This window comes from Mus pahari, chromosome 3 (genome assembly GCF_900095145.1).
Source record: "Mus pahari chromosome 3, PAHARI_EIJ_v1.1, whole genome shotgun sequence".
NCBI classification, from domain to species: Eukaryota; Metazoa; Chordata; class Mammalia; order Rodentia; family Muridae; genus Mus; species Mus pahari.
The window spans coordinates 127,055,188-127,076,213 of record NC_034592.1 but is presented as its reverse complement, the minus strand read 5'-3'; the positions used below and the strand labels follow the sequence as shown (position 1 = coordinate 127,076,213).

The 21,026-nt window shown below is 42.6% G+C and overlaps 1 protein-coding gene across 9 annotated transcripts in view; it reads left to right on the top strand.

Annotated features, from left to right (window-relative positions):
• The window catches only part of Dzank1 (double zinc ribbon and ankyrin repeat domains 1), a 56,584-nt gene that overhangs the window by 3,649 nt on the left and 31,909 nt on the right, over positions 1-21,026 (top strand). For all 9 annotated transcript variants that reach the window (XM_029536600.1, XM_021193872.2, XM_029536598.1 and 6 more), the window contains exons 3-9: positions 896-1,049; positions 10,280-10,394; positions 12,177-12,273; positions 13,482-13,606; positions 17,311-17,396; positions 18,899-19,016; positions 20,334-20,447. In XM_029536600.1, coding sequence (XP_029392460.1) covers positions 896-1,049; positions 10,280-10,394; positions 12,177-12,273; positions 13,482-13,606; positions 17,311-17,396; positions 18,899-19,016; positions 20,334-20,447 — 809 coding nt within the window. The remainder of the gene's footprint in view (positions 1-895; positions 1,050-10,279; positions 10,395-12,176; positions 12,274-13,481; positions 13,607-17,310; positions 17,397-18,898; positions 19,017-20,333; positions 20,448-21,026) is intronic.

Below are 21,026 nucleotides of genomic sequence, written 5' to 3'. Positions count from 1 at the left end.
TAATGGAACCCACCGTTTCTCACCGGGGACTTAAGCTAATAATGACAGGAAAGAAGGTAGGCAAAGGATATGAAAAACGCTTCTATGGGTAAGAAAATAAAAATGCCATTTCTATAAATGAAAATGGGCTTCTACCCACCCCATTATCTGCTCACTGGGAAGAACTTTTCTCCTATTTAGTTTATTAGAAAGCACTTCATTTCTTTCTGAGAAAATAAATTTGGTTGATTGGTTTGGTTACCATTTATGTGCCCTCAAATGTATGCTCTATGAAGAAAGAAATATGTGAAATAGGACATAGACTTGGTATACAAAGAGAAGGGAAATAAAATGTAAAGTGTGTGTTTGCATGGTAAGTTTTTCAAAGATACCTGATATGCTATGGGTATCTGGTGTGAAGGCCATCTCATTGTACAGCCATTTTTAACCTTTTGAATTTTGAATTACTTCTGGGTTGTTTTTAAATATTTCTAAGAGGTATGGGAATCATTTACTGAGAGAGGATAAAATACTGAAGGAATGATCCAAAAGCATTGGATTCCTAGCTACTAGAGTTACAGATAGTTGTGAGCAACTGTGTGAGCGCTGGAAATCCTTTGTTATCTATCAAGTCCATTAATCTCTTGGCTACTCAGTTTCCACCAATAGAATGAGTACAAATTAGGACCTACCAAATATAGTAATGTAAGTGAATAGATGAAGTGAGCTCATTCACTCATTCATGCAGAGTACTGTGTTAGCACAAATAACAGAATCATCATTCACTTACTCTGTGTGTGTGTGTGTGTGTGTGTGTGTGTGTGTGTGTGTGTGTGCTTTTTAACAGGCAATAGTAGGTATACAAGGGCTTGTTATTTCAGTGTTAATTATGGTTCTCCTGTTCTTGACTTTTCAGACACCCCAGATGTCAACATTTATTACACTCTGGATGGCAGCAAACCTGACTTCCTAAAGAAAGTTGGTTCTGGTGAAAATAATACATTTAAATATGTAAAACCTATTACTCTGCCTGATGGAAAAATTCAAGTTAAAGCTGTTGCTGTCTCTAAGTAAGTTAAGAGCATGGTAGGCAAACAAGCATAGTAAACCACACTAATATTGGTACACATATATGTGCTATCTTTTGTTCCTAGAGACGGGTTTCTCTATATAGCCCTGGCTGTCTTGGAACTCTTTCTATAGACCAGGCTGGCATTGAACTCAGAGACCCACCTGCCTCTGCCTCCTGAGTGCTGGGATAAAAGGCATGTGCCACCATTCCCAGCTATATTATATTCCATTTTATTCAGTTCTTACTGGGAGAATCAATGTGTCAGAAGGCCATTAATGACAAAGTTTATATATATATATATATATATATATATATATATATATATATGTGTGTGTGTGTGTGTGTGTGTGTGTGTATTGTATTTTGTTGAGGCATAAAGTCAACAAATCTTAAGTATATAGCTCAATAAATGTTACCTATATTAATAATATTTTTATTTCAAACTCCACCTTGGAATTCTGGGGAGGAAGAGCTTTCTCAAGAGCTTCCTTTTGCACTAAGGAAAGTGCTGTTAGTGAAGGGTTCTTATATCCCCTGGGATGGGACATTATTATTTGTTTCATTTCCTATTGACTTAACTGACGTTCAAACCTCATTTTAACTTGTTCAAAGTTCTATTTCAACTTGGAGGTCATTAGCCACTTTTTTCCTAAATCATCTTTTTCCCACTCCCAATTTCTTTCTTAAGATTTTTTTTATCCATTTATATTTGGGTTTTGTTTTTTGAGACAGGGTTTTTCTGTGTAGCCTTGCCTCTCCTGAAACTCAGTCTGTAGACCAGGCTGGTCTTAAATTCACAGAGATCTGCCTGCCTCCTGAGTGATGGGACTAAAGGTGTGTACCACCATGCCTGGCCTTGATTATTTTCTTCCATTTACTTATTTACTTCCCCCTGCTTCTGTGTGTGTAGTGAGGAGAATTGATTTTACATCAGAGTATGGAAAGAACACAGTTGGACAAGAAGGGGAAACTTGGGAACATGCTAGGAAGAGGAGGGTGTTGGTAAAGATTGATGGCCCACACTGGCAATCTAATCCCAGGGTCCACTCACCCTCTGCTTCTTTAAAAGTCTTAGGATCAATAGCATCCTATCTCGGCAACATATTTTGTCATGTGTTGGACATGATTAAACTTTCCCTTCTCTACCACTGACCTATGTGGAAGTCACAATATATTAAGCCAAGCAGGAACAAAAACTGGAACTATGGGTGGTGTTTTGTGACAAAAATAGTGGATGTTAAAAAGCATCTGCTCACCCCTGATGGGGACAAAATACAGGCCCAAGTAAAGCTGCTACCAAACTTGGTGAAACAATAGGATTTACGGGGTTACCCCCAAGAATATGAGTGTGTATGAGTGAGGTACTTATGACAACAGAAATGACTCGAAGACAGCTGGATCACCCAATGCTCTCCCTAGCATAGGTTATAGCCCACAAAAGTTGGATCCCTGCAACCTACTTTAAAACCAAACTTGCAAGTAGCTTGACATGTCAGACTCAGAAAGTGTCTCTTCCAGGCAGCTCTGCTGGCCCCTGCCTCTTCCAGGTGGTTTAGCTGGTTTGAGGCCTCTTTTGGGCAGCTTGGCTCATCTGAGAGTATCTGTAAGCCTGGGGAGGGAGGGACTAGACCTAGGAAGTTTAGTTGGTTTAGGGACTTCTGAAGCTATGGAGTTGTTTACCCTCCTGAGTTTTATCAGCTGCCATGCAGGATGAATGTTTCGCCTCCCTTTAATAGCCTAAGTCTCAATAAACTTCCCTCCAGGATAGAATGTTTCATCTGGAAAGAACTTGCTAGGACGGAATTCCACTGAGAGCTTTCAGAGCAAGTGAGTATTTCAGGGGACAGATTCCTCTATATCTCACAGGTCTTCATCTGTAGTTCCTACACACACACACCACACACAAACACACTGCTTTAAAATATCAGCTTCCTAGCCAGAGAGCATGATGCAAGCTTGTATAGCGATCCTGTTCAGAAGGCAAAGCAGTGTAGAGGCCTGAATTCTGTGTCTACAGACAGCAGAAACAGAACTCTGGGAGAAGTCACTGAGCCTGTAGAAAGAACACAGGACTTGGAAACTGTACTGGCTACTCTGTGTTACTATAACCCAAATACCTGAGAACAAATGAAAAGGGAAGACTTACTTTGACTCATAGTTTCAGAGATGTGGGAAAGGTGGGCAAGGAGGAGTAGAAGAGGGATGGTCACATTATGGCCACCAGGAGGGGAAAAAAGTATATGGGGATACAGGAAGAAAGGGATGTGACTACAGGAAAGGGCCAGGGCAAGCTGTAGTCTCTGTGGGTGTGCCTGCTGGTGACCTGCTTCCTCCAGAGGTCCTTCCTGCCTTTCACTGTTACCCAATAATGCGATCATACAGATTTGTCGAGGGATGATGGCACACAGACATCCCCAGAGTGCATGTTACTAATCCTTTAGGCCTTTCTCAATCCAATTGAGTCAACGAGATTACCACCACAGAGATTTGAAGATTTTTAACCCTACTTAATCATTTAGTCAGTGTGACCTTCATCAGGTGGCCTTCTGACTTTCATTTTCTTTATGTTAGTCCTCATTTCTGGGGCTAGAATTTCAGATCTGACTCAAGCCTGAGAATTCAAGAGTGTGTGCAGGGTGAATAAAATGTGAGTTAATTCTTTTATGTTCCTCAAGTCAAGGTTCTCTGGGCATAATTCCTCTCCCATGACATATACTGTAATGTCAGAAAACCTTTTGGGGGACTGGGAGGAGGGCTCTGGGTTAAATGCCAGCTGTGCAAACATGAAGACCTGAGTTTGGAGCCCTAGAACCCACTTAAAAGCCAGACAAGTGCCTGTAGCCCAGGCTGTAAGTGGCAGTAGACACAGGCAGATCTCAGTAGCCACTGACCAGCCTGCATAGCTGAATAGGTGAACCCTGGGTTCAATGAGTGACTTCTCTTAAAGAAAACAAAGTGAAGGCCAGACTTAGTGGCTTAGGCCTTTAATCTCAGGAGTTGGAAGGCAAAGGTAGGTGAATATCTAAGTTTGGGGCCAGCCTGATCTACAGAGCGAGTTCCAGGACAGAAAGGGCTCCACAGAGAAACTCTGTCTCGAAAACTATAGATAGATAAATAGATAGATAGATAGATAGATAGATAGATAGATAGATAGATAGATAGATAGATAGATAGTTGGGAGAGATGGCTCAATGGATAAAGATGCTTGTGGTACAAGAATGATGATTGAGTTTGATTTCCAGAATCCATATCAAAAGCTTAGTGCCAAATTATAATCTGAAATCCCAGTACTCCTACAACGAAATGGAAGGTAACAATAGGTGAATTGGCCAGCAGCTTCCAGGCCAAGTAGGCTGGGGTAGATATCTCAGAAATCACAATGAGCCACACCCAACCTCAGCATAAGATGGATAGAGAGGACCACTTCTGAAACTTGTCCTCTGACCTCTTCATGCATGCTGTGGCCCATTGTCTCCCACGCCCTATGCTGTATGCACTTCTGCACATGCAGTAAATAAAATGAATGAAATGGAGAGTGATACAGTAGGAAGATATCTGACCCCATCTCTAGCTTCCACACACACGCACAGTTGTGATGTAACCCCCCCACACACACACACCTCACATAAACATACATACACTATGTGTGTACATATGCAAAGAAACATTTTGGTTGCCACTATAAGTCTTACTTGCTACTAGCATCTCGAGTGTAATGGGTAGACTTGCAGCTGATCACTTTATAATGCAGAAGACAGCCCCTTTGAAAAAGAATTATCTAGTGCCAAATTTTAATAGTTTTCAATAGGCTGAGAAGACTCAACCCAAACCAAATTGTGAATTCCCACTGACCCAACTTTGTAATTTCCCTGTAGTCATACAGAAAATTCTGTTTTGTGATGCTGAAGATTGAACTCAGGGCCTTGCCCATTCTAGGAAGACATGTTATGACCTATGCTATACCCAAGGGCTTTAATTCTGGTATTTCATTGAAAAGATAGTGTAGTGGGTTGGCCTGATGCTGCTTGTATGCTAATGCTAATATTGGGCCCCCAAGACTGCTTGTCCCCAAGATGAGAGGGTCTACCCGTAGATGCCAAGTGACCCTGTCCCCAACTCATTTCTGATGGGTAAATAAAGATGCCAACAGCCAATAGCTGGGCAGAAGAGACAGGTAGAGTTTAGGTTCCAAGGGTTTGGGGTTGGAGGAGAGCCATAAGGAGAAGACAGTGCAGGAGGAGGAAGGAGAAGGCCCCATGGCTTAGGTGAGCCATAAAAGTGTGGCCCTAAGGGCTGGCCACTTGGAGTTAAGAGCAGCCCAGATGAAACATAGCCATTAGTAAACTATATTAACTTGGAATTACCAATAGGAGAGTAGATTTTTAACAGCATGGAGGGTAGGTGTTTACCAATAGGAGAGTAGATTTTTAACAGCATGGAGGGTAGGTGTTTATCCAGCTCTTGTGCAGTTTAAGGCTTATTGTAAATACAAAGGTTATATATGTATTTTATTTGGGAACTAAAGGGTGGGGTAGAAACCCCAGGTCAGGATTAAATAACAGGATAGAATTTGTGGAGCTAGTGGTACCCAGAGATGGCATTTATGCTGGGTATAATTTATGTTGCTACATACATACTTAAAAGACACTATCCTGAGCCCTAACAGAAGTATATGAGTGTTTCGAATGCATCTTAGGCTATAAGTAAGATTTATAACTCTATTCTCAAACTTAATTCTTTTGGGGGCAGCTGTCTGCCATACATCTTAAGCTGATCTTGGGCTGTTCTAGGCTAAATAGAGTCTGTGGGAAAGTGCCTTAGCTGGGTCTCCAAGGACAGGGCTGTCTGTGGTAGGGAGATAACAGGGCCCTTAAAGGATTGGAACAAGTAGCTGAGAAGCAATGTGACTACAGTATGACCTCAGTGTAGTGTCTGAATGCCCCGTCAGGAACGTCAGGAATGTTAGAGAAGTGTGCTAATGAGGACAACTGAGGTGAATAAAGCGGTTCATGGATAGATCATCTTACAAGTGTTGAGATAGAAGCTACAGCTTTGGTCACATGTTTTAAGTGATGTGAGTCCCTCCAGGCAGCAGACGTGGAGGTAGTCACTAAACATAGAAAGCCAAGTTGTTGTTATGTTATTAACACTGTAGTTCAGATATTGTTATTTAGATGAATTCATACTTCTGAGTTTTTTACCTTTTAAAAATACAGCTTAAAACCTCTATATTATGTTAGATATTTCTCAACTATATTAGAATTGATGTTTATATATTTATGATTTTACATAAAGAATTTTAAGACTTTGGAGACATTTGTTTGCCTAGAATTTCAAAGGCTTTAGAAATGTTTTTTTAAGAAATGTATAAAAATCTGAGAAATTACTGAAACACAAGTAAAATACATCAGAGATCAATCTAAAAATCAGCAAGAACAAGGCAAGCAAAGGACACAAAGAAAGCAGGTGATTGACGTTCAGAAGTGGCGAATGCCAGACAGATCAGCCTGAATCGTGTCTGTGAGTGACCCACGAGGCACAGGCATGTAAAGAAAGTAACAGAAAGTTATGTTCCACTGTGAACTTCCAAAGCAAGTCATAGTGGCAGTTAACCCACAGACACAGCAAGACTGTGATGGTGATATGACAGAGGGTCTACCCGCCCCCAATATTTGCTTCTCCCTTCTAAAAGAACGGCACCTGTGAATTTTGTCAGGTACACGGTTGCCTAATAGGTATTTCCTAATCTTCCTTGAAGGTAGGTCTAGATCCGTATCACCATTCTGTGGCTCATGTAGAAGTGACATGTGAAAGTTCCAGGCTCTGTCTTTGAAGGGAGACAGAGTAGGCTCTGCTTTCTGTAGTTTGGGATGTGGGTGTTAACCATGTTAGGTCATGAGGACAAGAGCAGTGTGCTAGGGATGCTAGAACAAGGAGATGCAAAGTTGACCCCATGACAGCTCTATGACTTTTCTTAGTGCTATGATAAAAACATCTGACAAGAGCAGCAGAGGAAGCAAGGGTTTCTTCTGGCTCGCAGTTTGAGGGTCCCTCAGGGAAGGGAATCCCATGGTGACGGGATCATGAGACAGCAGGTCACATTGCATCTGCAGTGAGGAAGCAGGGTGGTGGGGGATTGGGGATGCTAGAGCTCACCTCACTTGTTTCTTTATTGACATGCCCACATCCAGGGTAGATCTACTTATCTCAACCCAATATAGGCAATCCCATAGACATGACCAGAGGCTTGTTTCTTATGTGAGTCTAGATCCCCAAAACAATCAACATTACAACACTTCTACTCTATAGCATCTGTCTTAGTGTTCTATTGCTGTGAAGAGACACCATGACCATGGCAACTCTTATCAAAAAAAGCATTTACCTGGGGGCTTGCTTACAGGTTTGTTTGGTCCATTATCATCTTAGAGGAAAGCATGCAGACACAGTTGCTCAGAACGATATCCTGTCCGATAGGCAGAGAGAGACTCTGGGCTTTGTATGGGCTTTTGAACCCTCAAGGCCCATCCCCAGTGACACTCTTCTTCCAACAAGGTCACACAATCTAATCTTACAAATTGAACCACTCTCCAGTGACCAAATCTATGGGCCTATGATGTTACTCTCATTCAAACCAGCATACCATCTTTGCCTGCTAACACTTGTCACTTCTGGTGTGTTTGTTCTTTTGGGTGTTTGTTTTCTGAGACAGGTTTCTCTATGTAGCCTTGGCTGTGGTGGAACTCACTTTGTAGTCCAGGCTGGCCTTGAACTCACATAAATCAGCATGCCTCTACTTTCCAAGTACTGGGACTAAAGGCGTGAACCATCGCACCTAGTACTTTTTTTTTTTGAGTTAGTATTTTGATTCTAGTTGTAGTAGCCAACCAATATTCTAAGACACAAGGAGCATCTCAAGCAAGTAACTACAGAGAACATGACCAAGTGACAATATCCAGTGCCATTGATATGTGGAGAACATATCAGAACCCTTACATAATGTCCTTGCGACATGCATTATGTGATTATTAGTTTTGGTTTGGGGTGTGTGTGTGTGTACTTGACCCTCCATCATATTGACCTTTGGCAAATCATTGATTGATGTGTGAGGGCCCAGCCCACTGTGAGCGGTGTTACTCCCAAGCAGGAGGTCTTGAGTTGTATAAGGGTAGGTGAGCGTATCATGGGAAGCAAGCCAGTATACAGCATTCCTCCACAATCGCTGCTTCAGATTCCTGCCTCCAGGTTTCTGCCCTGAGCTCGTGCCCTGAATCCCCCCAATGATGGGTATAAACTATCAGCCAAGTAAGCCTGTTCCTCCCCCTGCCCCCAGTTGTGTTGGTCTTAGAGTTTCATCCCAGCAGTAGAGAACCAAAGTAGGACAGCAACGGCACTCAAATCCATGGGTGCTGAATGCTAGCAGTCCAAGGATTGCAAGAGCTGGGCATCCACCCACACAAACCTTGATTCATCCATGTTATTAAAATGACATGAAATGGGGGTAATGGAAATGAAAGCTACTTTATTTTTAAAAAGGAACTGAAGAATGAGGTCATTGAGCATTTTAAATATAAATACTTAAGTACATTTTGGATATAAATACCATGTACTTTATGATAAGTGTCAGGTAAATAGAAAGGGACCAGAAATAATTACAAGGAAGATGCTTCACAGCAGGTCCGTTTTATTTTTCTTTTACTCTGTTTGCCTTTTCTTTTTTTTTTAATTTTTATTAGATATTTTCTTCATTTACATTTCAAATGCTATCCTGAAAGTCCCCTATACCCTCCCCCTGCCCTGCTCCCCTACCCACACATTCCCACTTCTTGGCCCTGGCATTCCCCTGTNCTGGGNCATATAAAGTTTGCAAGACCAAGGAGCCTCTCTTCCCAATGATGGCCGACTAGGCCATCTTCTGCTACATATGCAGCTAGAGACACAAGCTCTGGTTCATATTGTTGTTCCACCTATAGGGTTGCAGACCCCTTCATCTCCTTGGGTACTTTCTCTAGCTCCTCCATTGGGACCCTGTGTTCCATCCAATAGATGACTGTGAGCATCTACTTCCTTATTTGCCAGGCACTGGCCTAGCCTCACAAGAGACAGCTATATCGGGGTCCTGTCAGCAAACTGCTTGTGGACGTTGTACATCGTGGTGCGGAGCCTAGTGCGCACCACGATGTACAACGCACAAGAGACAGCTATATCGGGGTCCTGTCAGCAAAATCTTACAACAGGTCCATTTTAAAATCAACAGTGGTCCTTTGAGAAAATCACTTTAACCTTTTTTTTTTTATTAGAGACTTCTGTTGACCTTTTATTACTAAGCTATCAGTTATCTGTGCCCTTGTAGTGTAGATTGTGTTTGTATTTTTATTTTATTTTATTTTTCATTTTTATTTTACATGTTTAAAGTATTTTTACCTACCTGTTTACCTCATGTATACAATGCTCCTAGAGGCCAGGAGAAGGCATCAGATCCCCTAGAGCTAGGATTACAGATAACTGTAAGCTGCCATATGGGTGCTGGAAATTTAATTCAGGTCCTTTGGAGGAGCAGCCAGTGCTGTTACCCACTAAGCCTTCTCTCCTGTCCATTGTTGTGTTTATTTTTATCATTGGATTATAGGAGAGCTTCTCCAGGCCACATAGGACTAACAGAAGGGGAAAGCAGAGGAGAATATATATATATATCTTGGAAATTGTTTTTGAGACAGGGACTTGCCATATTGCCTTGGCTGCTCTTGACCTTGGAAGGATCTTCTTACCCAGCCTTCTGATGCTGAGATTACAAACATGTACCTCTATGCCTGGATTTCCAGGAATATTCTTGAAGACCCAGGGCAGACCTAGAATAGCAGTACTAAAAATGCAAACCATCTCCGTGGGCTTGAGCTCCTTGGAGCTGAGGCCAATACACTGAGCATTTGGGCCACTGCCAGGAACCAAGCAGGTGAGAAGGCACGCTGGCTGCACACTGGACCGGACTCTGTGAACCACACCACTGGGCAGGAGCAGGGTCTAGAGTACCATAGCCATTGCTGAAGGCTGGAATAACCCAACCTCTCATCCCCTAAACCTTCTTAGCTGGGAGTATATTTTATCTTTTCCAGCTTAAAGTATCACACATTTAGTGGGTACATTAAGGAACTTTAGCATCATCACTGCTAGCCACCTCTCCCTTGAATGTTTGTATAATGTACTCTTTCCTTTATAAAAATATGATTTCAGAGACTGCAGACAGAGTGGAATTGTGACTAAGGTATTTCAGGTGGACTATGAACCACCGAAGATGGTCTCTTCTGAAGACAATGTTGAAGATGCTCTCAAGGGGTTCTCGAAGCAGGCAAGTAATGAAGCCAAAGAGTTTTCAGATTGTCACTATATTTTTCATCCTTTCTTGCTCAACCTTTCCTTCCATTACAACACTTCTACTCCCAGTCAGATCCTTATGATTAAGGTCAGTATTAGCCAGTGAAGAATCTTCACTAATTCCCAGACTTGGTCAAGCCTTCTTCTAAGACCAGAATTCTGGCTCAGCACTGTCAGTGCCTGTGTTCAGGTATCTGCAGTGACTATCTACGAACGAGACCATAAGGCTGCCACCCAAGAATCCCTTTCTGTGTTCACTCAGCTTTTGTGCTTTGTTTGTGAACTCTGCATAAACGCCAGATAAATAAGCCGTTTGCATCTTCTCTGTCCCTGCATCATGCCTTCTCTGAGGGAAAAGTGATCTGAGCATGTGAGTTCTTGGACTCTTGTCAGCCTTTTCCATTTGCAAGCTCCGAGATAACAGTAAGCAGGCCCACCATACTTTATAACAGAGTATAGGGGCAGGCAAGGAAGGGCAGTGAGTATATATTTGGAGAATGAAGTAGTCAAGCTAGTAGACCAGTGCAGTGTGTATTGACTTCTATTAGTCTTCACCCCACAAAAGCTGCACATCGGCACTTCTTTGGATAATTAATCTGATATACCTAAGAAGGATGTTTGAAACGTCAGTCCTGAGTTGCTGGCACCCAGTAATCCAGGCAGTAGGGTCAGAGAGTAGGCAACTGAACAAGAGGTCTTAGTCATGGGGTACTTGTTGAAAGTGACAGAGAAGGCATGTAGGGGTATTACTTAAGCCCAGTGGTAGCCCTGAGACCAGAGCCACATGGTATGGGACAGATCAGTGGATAACATAGAGGAGGCCGACTTACTGTATTAGTCAGGGTTCTCTAGAGTCCCAGAACTTATGGGTAGTCTCTATATAGTAAAGGAATTTGTTGATAACTTACAGTCTGCAGTCCAGCTCCCAACAATGGTCAGCAGCAGCTGTGAATGGAAGTCCAAGGATCTAGCAGTTGCTCAGTCCCACAAGGCAAGCAGTCGAAGGAGAGAAAGAGTGTAAATTTTCCTTCTTCCAATGTCCTTATGTAGGTCTCCAGCAGGTGTAGTCCAGATTAAAGGTGTGTGCCACCATGCCTTTAATCCCAGATGACCTTGAACTCAGAGGTCTCCCTGTCTTAATCTGGAATTCATAACCACTATGCCTCCATGCCAAGAACCAGGTCAGAAACTTGTATCTCCCAGCCTCCAGATTAGGATCACTGGTGAGCCTCCAATTCTGGATTGTAGTTCATTCCAGATATAGTCAGGTTGACAACCAGGAATAGCCACTACACCTATAGTATGATTATCACAGTGACAATCAGTGGGCATGGGGAGACTCAGATCTGAATCAGATAGAAAGGACAGAGTCCACACTAGAAAGACCAGGGAGAAGAGTGTTTGGAGCGCTGTCTGGGCAGGTAGTGAGCATAAAGCTTGTCTTTCTGGTCTGACCCCACCCTGTTTTTTCCCTCTGACTCTTTTCTCCCCTCTGATATTATTGTCTCTGATAACAGCACTATCCCTGTGCTCTATCTGACCTGTCTCCTCTCTTGACTACTTGACCTGGTGAGACCTGAGGAATCCAGACAGAAAGCTGTGGGTTTCTAAAGGGAAGAGGCATTGCTTTATAAAAACTGCTATAATCCCTTTCAAGTAAGAAGTGTTCACTAGGACATTGTCTCTACCATGGCTTCTAATTTTCATACTCTCTCTATATATATAATCAAGTAACATGTAATCTCTTCATTCCTAGGAATTAAAAAATGGGTTTGTCGGACCAAAACTAAGGAAGAAGTATAAGAATGCTGAAAATAAATCAACTTGGAACGTTAACCTTAGACGGCTTGCAGGTATGGTGAGGCAGAAGGAAGCCGACTAAGCAGATGTCCTGCTTGCTCTCTGCATGCTCTCTGTTCCTTGTATTGGAATAAGAAAACCAGGAAGGCACACTACAATTTGATTTTCTATTTTATTCTAGCAAACAGATCAAGACCATGAGAGATAAGCAAGCAGACTGATAAATTTGATTTATTAAATAATTATATTGAAGGAACCATGGGATGCCTCAGCAAAGAAAGAATCACTAGGTTTCGGGAATAGGGAGTGTTTGGGTAAAATCTAAACAAAAGCAGGGTTTTGATAGAGTTGAAGTAAACTGAGCTGCATCAGATATGGTCAGCATCAGATATGAATTCAGGTTTGATTACTTTGGAAATGACAAAGGTGCATGTAGATAGAATGTGTTCAGGACATGGCTAAAACATGAGCTCACTTTTTTCTGTCTAGGTAGACCAGCAAAATAGCTTATCAGGTAAGGGAAAAGCATTTGCTGTGCAAACCTGATGGCCTGATGGAATCCTGGGAACCCATGTGTAATGAGACCACCGACTCTCAAAAGTTGTCCTCTGTGGCATGCATGCACCCTACACACAAATAACGGCAACACTAGTGTTGGGGGGTTTGTTTCTTTCTTTTCTAAGAAAGAAAGAAAGAAAGAAAGAAAGAAAGAAAGAAAGAAAGAAAGAAAGAAAGAAAGAAAAAAGCAAGCAAGCCAACAACAAAGTGATTTATGTCTTCTAAGAAAAGTAAATGTCTTACATGAATTCAGACAGCAAAGGTTCTGGAGTCCTCAGTAAATACACAATAGCAATGCAAAGAAGAGACTACCGCAGGTTTCTTTCCCTCCCTTCTTTCCTCCTCCTCCTCCTCCTCCTCCTCCTCCTCCTNTCTCTCTCTCTCTCTCTCTCTCTCTCTCTCTCTCTCTCTCTCTCTCTCTCTCTTTCTCTTTCTTGTTGAAATAATGTTGCCTGCTAACTTTGCAGTTGGTGTGGTCTGCTTTCTTAGATTGTTATGGAATATTGCAGAACACACCAAGGAAGGTTATTTTCTTAGACTGGGTCAATTATTTCTTGCTCAGTTTTATGTCACTGACTCAGGGAGGGTGACGTTACAGTGTTTGCTGTGGTTCCTTTACTGGAAGTTTCTAGCTATGAGGGCATATTCATACCGTTTTGTATGGTAATGATATCACACAACAATATTCTTAATATAATTATAGACCTCAAGGTAGGCGAAAGAGCAGACCCTAAAACTCTGAAAGATCTTCGCTTCGCAGAGAGTCCACTGGAAATCCCAGCCTACCATGAGGGAGCGAGTGCTCGACTGCCTACTCACCAGGCCCAGGTAACATCAGTGGAAACTCCTTAGGGTCGCCAGAATGCCTCAGGCACCTTAATGATTCCCAGCATACGCTCAGACAGCATCTCTCCAAGTTTAGTCATGTTGCAAGCAGTGTCCCAGCTCTGGAAATACTGTGTCCAAAGGGAAAGGCCTTCCTGTTCATAGAGATGTCCTTTGATAGGGACTTATGGCAGGTAAATAATAAGTGAATAGCCACACAGTTCTTTTTTGAGACAGGGTCTCTCTGTGTAGCCCTGGTCATCACTGAACTCCATCTGTATACCAAGCTGGCCTTGAACTCAGCGGTTCACTGGCCTCTGCCTTCAAGTACCAGGATTAAAGGCATGATCCTCCACCACCTGGCTACACACAAAAAGCTTTAATCATTGATGGCATGCACAAGACAAGCTGGGTGGCAGGGCAGCACAGTGGCTCTCAAAGGTGGTTCCTTACACCTGCGTGATCATACTCACATACAAGTTCATTTGAAGTGTATGTTCTCAGGCCTCACACAAGCCTTAAAACAGACTCTAGGCATGGGTTCAGTCTCTGCATTTTAAATATCCATCCTTCTGGCCTAATGTTGATTTCAGGGTCAGGCAGCAAAGTAGAGGATACATAATCTGTGACAGCTAGCTTTAGGGTGAGGTTACCAAGTCTGTGGGTCCTGTGGTAATATGGAATGCCAGAGCTAGCCAGAGTGGTCATTTTCATCCACAGCCAGCCAGTGACAAGGACTTCCAGTTCACTATTGCCACCTGATGAATTTGCATGGAAACCAGAAACCTGCATCTTCATGTCTACTAACCTAGCTTAAAGTCTGAGACTCAGTCCAGAACCCAAGTCAGTGTGGGAGGAAATATATATGTATATAGGCCAAATGAAATGTAGTGTCTCACAGTATTTGGCTGATAGACCACCAGTTGATGACTTCTGGTTAAGGACATGTTTGATGTAATACAAAAACATTAAGCAAAGAACAACAATAACAGCTGTACTGGCTGGTTTTGTGTGTCAACTTGACACAGCTGGAGTTATCACAGAGAAAGGAGCTTTAGTTGGGGAAATGCCCCCTTGAGATACAGCTGTGGGGCATTTTCTCAATTAGTGATCAAAGGGGAGGGCCCCTTGAGGGTGGGATCATCTCTGGGTTGGTAGTCTTGGATTCCATAAGAGAGCAGGCTGAGCAAGCCAGGGGAAGCAAGCCAGCAAAGAACATCCCTCCATGGCTTCTGCATCAGCTCCTGCTTTCTGACCTGCTTGAGTTCCAGTCCTGACTTCCTTTAGTGATGAGAAGCAGTATGGAAGTTTAAGCTGAATAAACCCTTTCCTCCCCAACTTGCTTCTTGGTCATGATATTTGTGCAGGAATGGAAACCCTGACTAAGACAACAGCCAACACCCACAACAATAGCAAAATCACTCTGAATGCTCTCCATTCTGAAGAAAGTCTGAAACCCCAAGCTTTAGTGCCCACAGTGTTGATGTGAACTCAAGTCACATGGCTTTGAGCTTCAGCATCTGCTCAAGTATGAGTATTGTCACCCCTCACGTGCTGCATTCACAGCAGCCTTCCTCTGGGATGTGTCCTAGATCCATGCCTGAATCCAGTCACAGGAATATGAGACAAAACCAGATTCCATGGTCATGCCATACACTATGAATTGCTATGAGGTAACTGTCATGTTCCTTTTGTTTTGTTCTTAGACAGAATATCACTATATAGTCCTGGCTGGTCTGAAACTATGCAGGCTGGCCTCAAGTTTGTGATGATCCTCTTGCATCTGCCTGTCTTTTTTTTTTTAAATTAAAAAATAACCACATCACATTCCCTTCCCCTTCCTCCTTCCAACCCGTGTCATGTAACATCCTCTCTCCCCAGTCTCTCTCCAAACCATGTCCTAGTTCTTGATTGTTTCATATATTGAAATATCACAGATGATAGATTCTGTCTCTTGAATGCTGGGATTGCAGACATGCACCACTGATACCTGACTGACCTATTGCTCCTTTAAAATGTTCAAGGTAAGGAAGATGAAGAAGCTGAGCAGTGGTGACACATGCCTGTGTCCTAGCACTCAGAAGGCAGAGGCAGGAAGATACCTCTGAGTTCAAGGCCAGGCTTGTCTACAAATCAAGTTCTAAGATAAGCAGAGCGACACAGAGAAACCCTGTCTCAAAAAAACAAAACAAAACCAAGCCAAAACAAAACAAAAAACAACAAGAAAGAAAGGAAGGAAAAAGGGAGAGGAAAGAAGGGAGAGAGGGAGGGAGGGAGGGAGGGAGGGAGGGAGAGGAAGAGCGATGACAAAGAAAGGCTGAGGAAGCACTTCAAATTACAGGCGACAAAGTGGACATGACAACTAGATGCAAACCATGATATTAGATCAGATCCCAGACCAGGGAAACCATACCTAACTCTGAAGGACACCATTGGCACAACCAGCAGTGCCTGAGTGTGGATCTGTGGTTGAGATAAGAATATCACCCATAACTCTGCTGACTTGGGTGTACAGTTGTTCTTGGGAAATGCACACTCAGCTACTTAGGGCAAAGGGAAAAACTGCTTATAATTTATTTTCATATGACTCAAAGGGAATAAAGGTATATGCAGAAAATGTTGACATAAACAATTGCTTAACTTAGGGAACAAGAGTTATTTTTGCTCTTTTGATAACTTTTTTGACAGACTGATTTATCCAAATAAGATGCTATGTGCTCAATGTGGTGGTTTACATCTTTAATCATTGGTTTCGGGAGACCAAGACAGGAGGAAACCATGGCCAACATAGCAAGACCCTATCTCAAAATATTACAAGGATACAATGAAATGGGCGTGGCATAGCACAACTCATAGTGTTACTGTGAGGAGATAGTGGCTGCCGTATGCCAGTGCATTTTACCATCAGTAGTAGTATGGCTAGCTTCTCCCCTTCATCTTTCTTTTCTGGGCATCCTTTCTGTCCCATCCTGTAGTCCACATCAGGCCATATGCGTCCCAGGATGGGCTATGCATTGCCCTGCCATGGTACCTGTGTGTTTCCCTCCTGTAGATTCCTTTTGTTTTCTGTCTGCTTTACACACTTCCCTCTAATTTCCCATGCCCATCTAAATTGTTACCACTTCCCAGAATCCCTTGTTACCACTTCCCAGAATCCCTTCTCCCGGGGAGCTTGCAAGTGTGACTATTCTCTCTTCTAGATTCCCATGGAACACGGCACAAGTCTGTTATCTTGGTAGGCCCATAGATTTCAATTATTTTGTACAGATATGATGTGCTTTAGGGACAGGGACCATGTGATATTTTGTTTTTTGACCTTCTCTCTGCACCAAACAGAAAAAAAAAATTCAAATGACCTACTTGTATAAGTGAGTCCTTTTGGGTTTTCTAGAAATATGACCATTAAAACAAATGGATTCCAACTTAAGTCTTCCAGTTCTAAAATATGAGATGTCTAGTAGGAAATTCAGATGTCTTTTTTAAAACTCTTGTTATAAATAAATTATACATATTTACTCACGAGTAGAAAACACTTAACAAATTATGTTGATTTCAGAGTGATAAGTACAAAGACTTTTCCCTATGATAGTTTTAAAACGTGAATGTTGATAAATGAATTTTGAATGGACTTTTCCTGTCCTGTAGCCTTTACCATGTGATATGGACTGTACATCTGTCGCTCTCTCTGCCTGTCTTCTTCCTTTTAGTCCCCTGGCTTTGCACACATAACTGGCCAGAAGAGTCTGACGAGCACCGAGATCATGAGGGTCCAGAGGGAGACAGACTTCCTTAGGTAGGTATCTCCTTCTCTACTCTGTCACAGATCCTTCAAAGTTACACAAGATCTATGCGATAAAAATGAAATAGAACACTGTCTTTGCTCATCCCTAGTTTTAATAATTAAATCTGTTAAGACAGGGACTTGCCATGTCGACCCGGTCTGGCACTTGCTATGCAGTCCAGGTTGGCCTCAAACTTAAAACAATCCTCCTGCCTCAGACTCCTGAGTGTTGGTGTTTACCATGCCTAGAAATTTTTTAGAGTTCTAAATATACATAATTGGGAAAAAGAAGCCAGGACTAGAGAGAAGGCTCGGTGGTTAAGAGCACTAGCTTCTCTTCCAAAGACCCTGGGTTTAATCCCCAGCAGCCATATGGTGGCTCACAACTATCAATAACTCCACTTCCAGGAGATGCCACACCCTCTTCTGGCCTCTGTAGGCATGGGCATGTATTGCAGGCAAAACATTCATACACAGAAAATAAAAATTTAAAGTAGAAAAAATTTGAAACGAAAAACAAGGCTGACATGCACTGAAATGTCTATCTGTGAAGAGTGTGATAGACATATGTATGTGAAGCTAACACTACCATCACAGGGATAAACGTGCTCATCCCAACATTGTACCCTCCAGCCTGCCCCATCTGGTCAGCTGCTGATCTGGTTCTTGTCACTCTAGCTTGGATGGCATTGATTCCATGTGTACTGTAATAAAGCAGCACGCACTCTTTCCCCACTCTCCAGGCTTTATTGATTCAGCATAATTGGTTTTTGTGAATCTTACATGTAGCTGACATCAAATGCCTACGTCTTTTACTGACAAGCACTTTGTACATTGCCCCTTCTATTGAATGGGCACACTACAGTTCGCTTATCCGGAGGGCACAGGCTCCTCCCGGTATTTGGCTAGCAAGTCACACTGAAAAACTAATGTGAACATTTGTCTACAAGTTACTATGTGTACATCAGCTTCCATGTCATCTATGGTAGGTATCTTGAAGAAGAATGACCGGTTCATATCCAGTTGTTTCCAAAGAATGGATACCACATCTATTCACCGCAGCTGTGAAAAAGAATTCCTGTTTTTACATCTTTACCAACACTTCATACTTTTGAACATTCTAATGAGATTCTAGTGGTATATCATTCTGATTCTAATTTATATTTCCCTCATAATTAATAATAGGAATCTTTTACACACACATAAACAAACACCCCCACACACCTATACACACACACACATTTTCAAGAATTTCTCCTCTTTGATGGTGTGTGTGTGTGTATGTGCATGTGTGAGTGTGTGTGTGTGCATGCTTGTGTACTTTAATTAGGTTTGCTTGCATACACATGGGCTACTGCTCCGTAGGTACATCACTGATAAAACTGCCCTCCCAACAAACCTTTTACTAGTAATCCCTGAGGGGTCAGGAGCTGATGCATCCTCCACCACTCATTGGATATATACAAATGTTAGTGTAGGCCTTTGTGGATTAATGCAAGCCTGTTTCACTGTAGGTGTGCCCACTGTCTGGCTTCCCGTCCATCTGATCCATTTGCTCGCTTCTGTCACGAATGTGGTGCTCCTGTCCCACCCATATTTGGCTATCGTCTTCCACCCCCAGAAGGGGCTCAGGTAAACTGCAGAAGGTTTGGAAACATTTGATTTCTTGTTTATGTGACCTGCATAGGTAGCTGTGACAATGGCCCATCACATGAGCCACACACAGGAACACTTACTGAAAGAATTTTGAACACATTGATGTCTTGCTACCTGGTCTGTCTTAAGAATAGAAAAACACAACTTGCAACAGGATTTCCTTAGTGTAGCCTTGGAAAAGACAGACTGAGAAACACTAAAATCTCACAGTTTTAATGGGACAAGGTTGGCCCAAAACTGTTTTCAAGTACCTTGAGCTCGTAAGGCTTCACTGAGAGAGATTTGTGTGAACTGGACAGAATATAAAGCTTAAGGCGGTCTTCAGGGTTGCCTGAGCTTTTCCTCATATTGAGCCTACTTTCACCTGCAATGCAAGCAGAGATGTGTGTATGCCTGGGCACTCTGAGAATGTATGGAGACATTGCAGTTAGATTACCTGTTAAAATCTGGGCATCCCATTCAGTGAGGGGCTGCTTGACTTGCAAGCACAAGGACCTGAGTTCAGTCCTCAACAACTGCTAGCTGGCCAGCCCTGAGGCTACAGGCCTAGCAATGAGAAACCCCATGGAAAAGGAACTGGACAGCATTCCTGATGATGACACCTGAAGTCATCGTCTGCCCTCCACACATACAAACCTGTACCTACATGTGCACCTGCACATACATGAACACACACACACACATTTTAATATTTTTGAGACCCTTATACATGAGCATCACACCTATGTCTCTCCCAATCCTCTCTATCCCCAACACACACACACACACACACACACACACACACACATTCTTTTTTCAGAAGTTAAAATAGAAATAATAAAAGCAAAAGAATCTACTCACAATGTAATAAAACCAACAGTAACAAACAAAATCCCTTGGGCACTTCACCTGGCCATTGATTACCATGAAGCACTGGCCCCCTTTGCTGGCCACTGAGATAGACATCTTAACAATGTTTCAAACCAGGCAGACTCCTGCAATAACGGCCACAGCAGCTCTGCTGGTCTCAGCCAGCCCTGAGCTGGAGGAGCCCCTGCCCAGAGAGGGAGAAGGGGAGCGGCCTGGAGGAACCTGTGCTCTTGTGCAGACGGGCATTTCCTGGGAAGCTTCAGTCTTTACTCTCCTTTGGCTTATGCTTCACAGTCTAGAGTAAACAGGTTTTTACACTTCAGGGAGATAAAATCCTAGGAATGGAAATTATTCCAACTGCTTCCAAAAGCAAATCCAGCCTTGGGAACTAAGTCCTGTCAGCCTTCATCTCCCAAGGCAAACCCGACCTTTTCCTTTGAGCAGATGGGCCTGTGTGCAGAATGTGGCAGCGTGGTTCCCACGAACACCCCCATCTGTGTGGTGTGCGAAGCTCCTCTTGCTCCACAGCTGAGGCCACAGGCCAGCCTCTACTTGAAGGTAAGGAATTGTGATTCTCTGGAAACATGAATGAGATATGCAGAAAGTAATGTTTGAGTAATTATATATCTGTCTTCAGCTGGTGGAATGGACTAATGATAGTAAACTAAAATGTCTTGTAGACAAACCCAGTCTGATTCTTAGAAAGGCATACTGGCCCAAATATATAACTGCCAATAGGGTCTGTAAGGGAGAAACTTATGCATATTCCCCCAAACAAATTGAGGATAAATTGCAATACAGCTAATTTAGAAAATGCTTTAGCTAAATATTTGGACTTCAAAATTGTGGCTAATTTTGACTGACTTAGAACTGTTCACTGAAAGTGGCTTCGTGTTTTTGTTTGCTCCATCTGCTGCTGGCTTCCTCTCTGTAGAAACAGAGTGGTTAGAACTCCTCACATCCTGGCATCTCAATTGCAAGTTACGATTCACCAGCATTGTGCGGTGGCTTCTTGGAACTCTTTGTAGGAGCCCGTCCTTGCTACACACTGCCTGTCCTTTAGCTTTCTGAAACGTGGATGCAAGCTTTCACGATTCTTCACCATTGCATCTCTTTTTTTTTTTTTTTTTTTTTTTT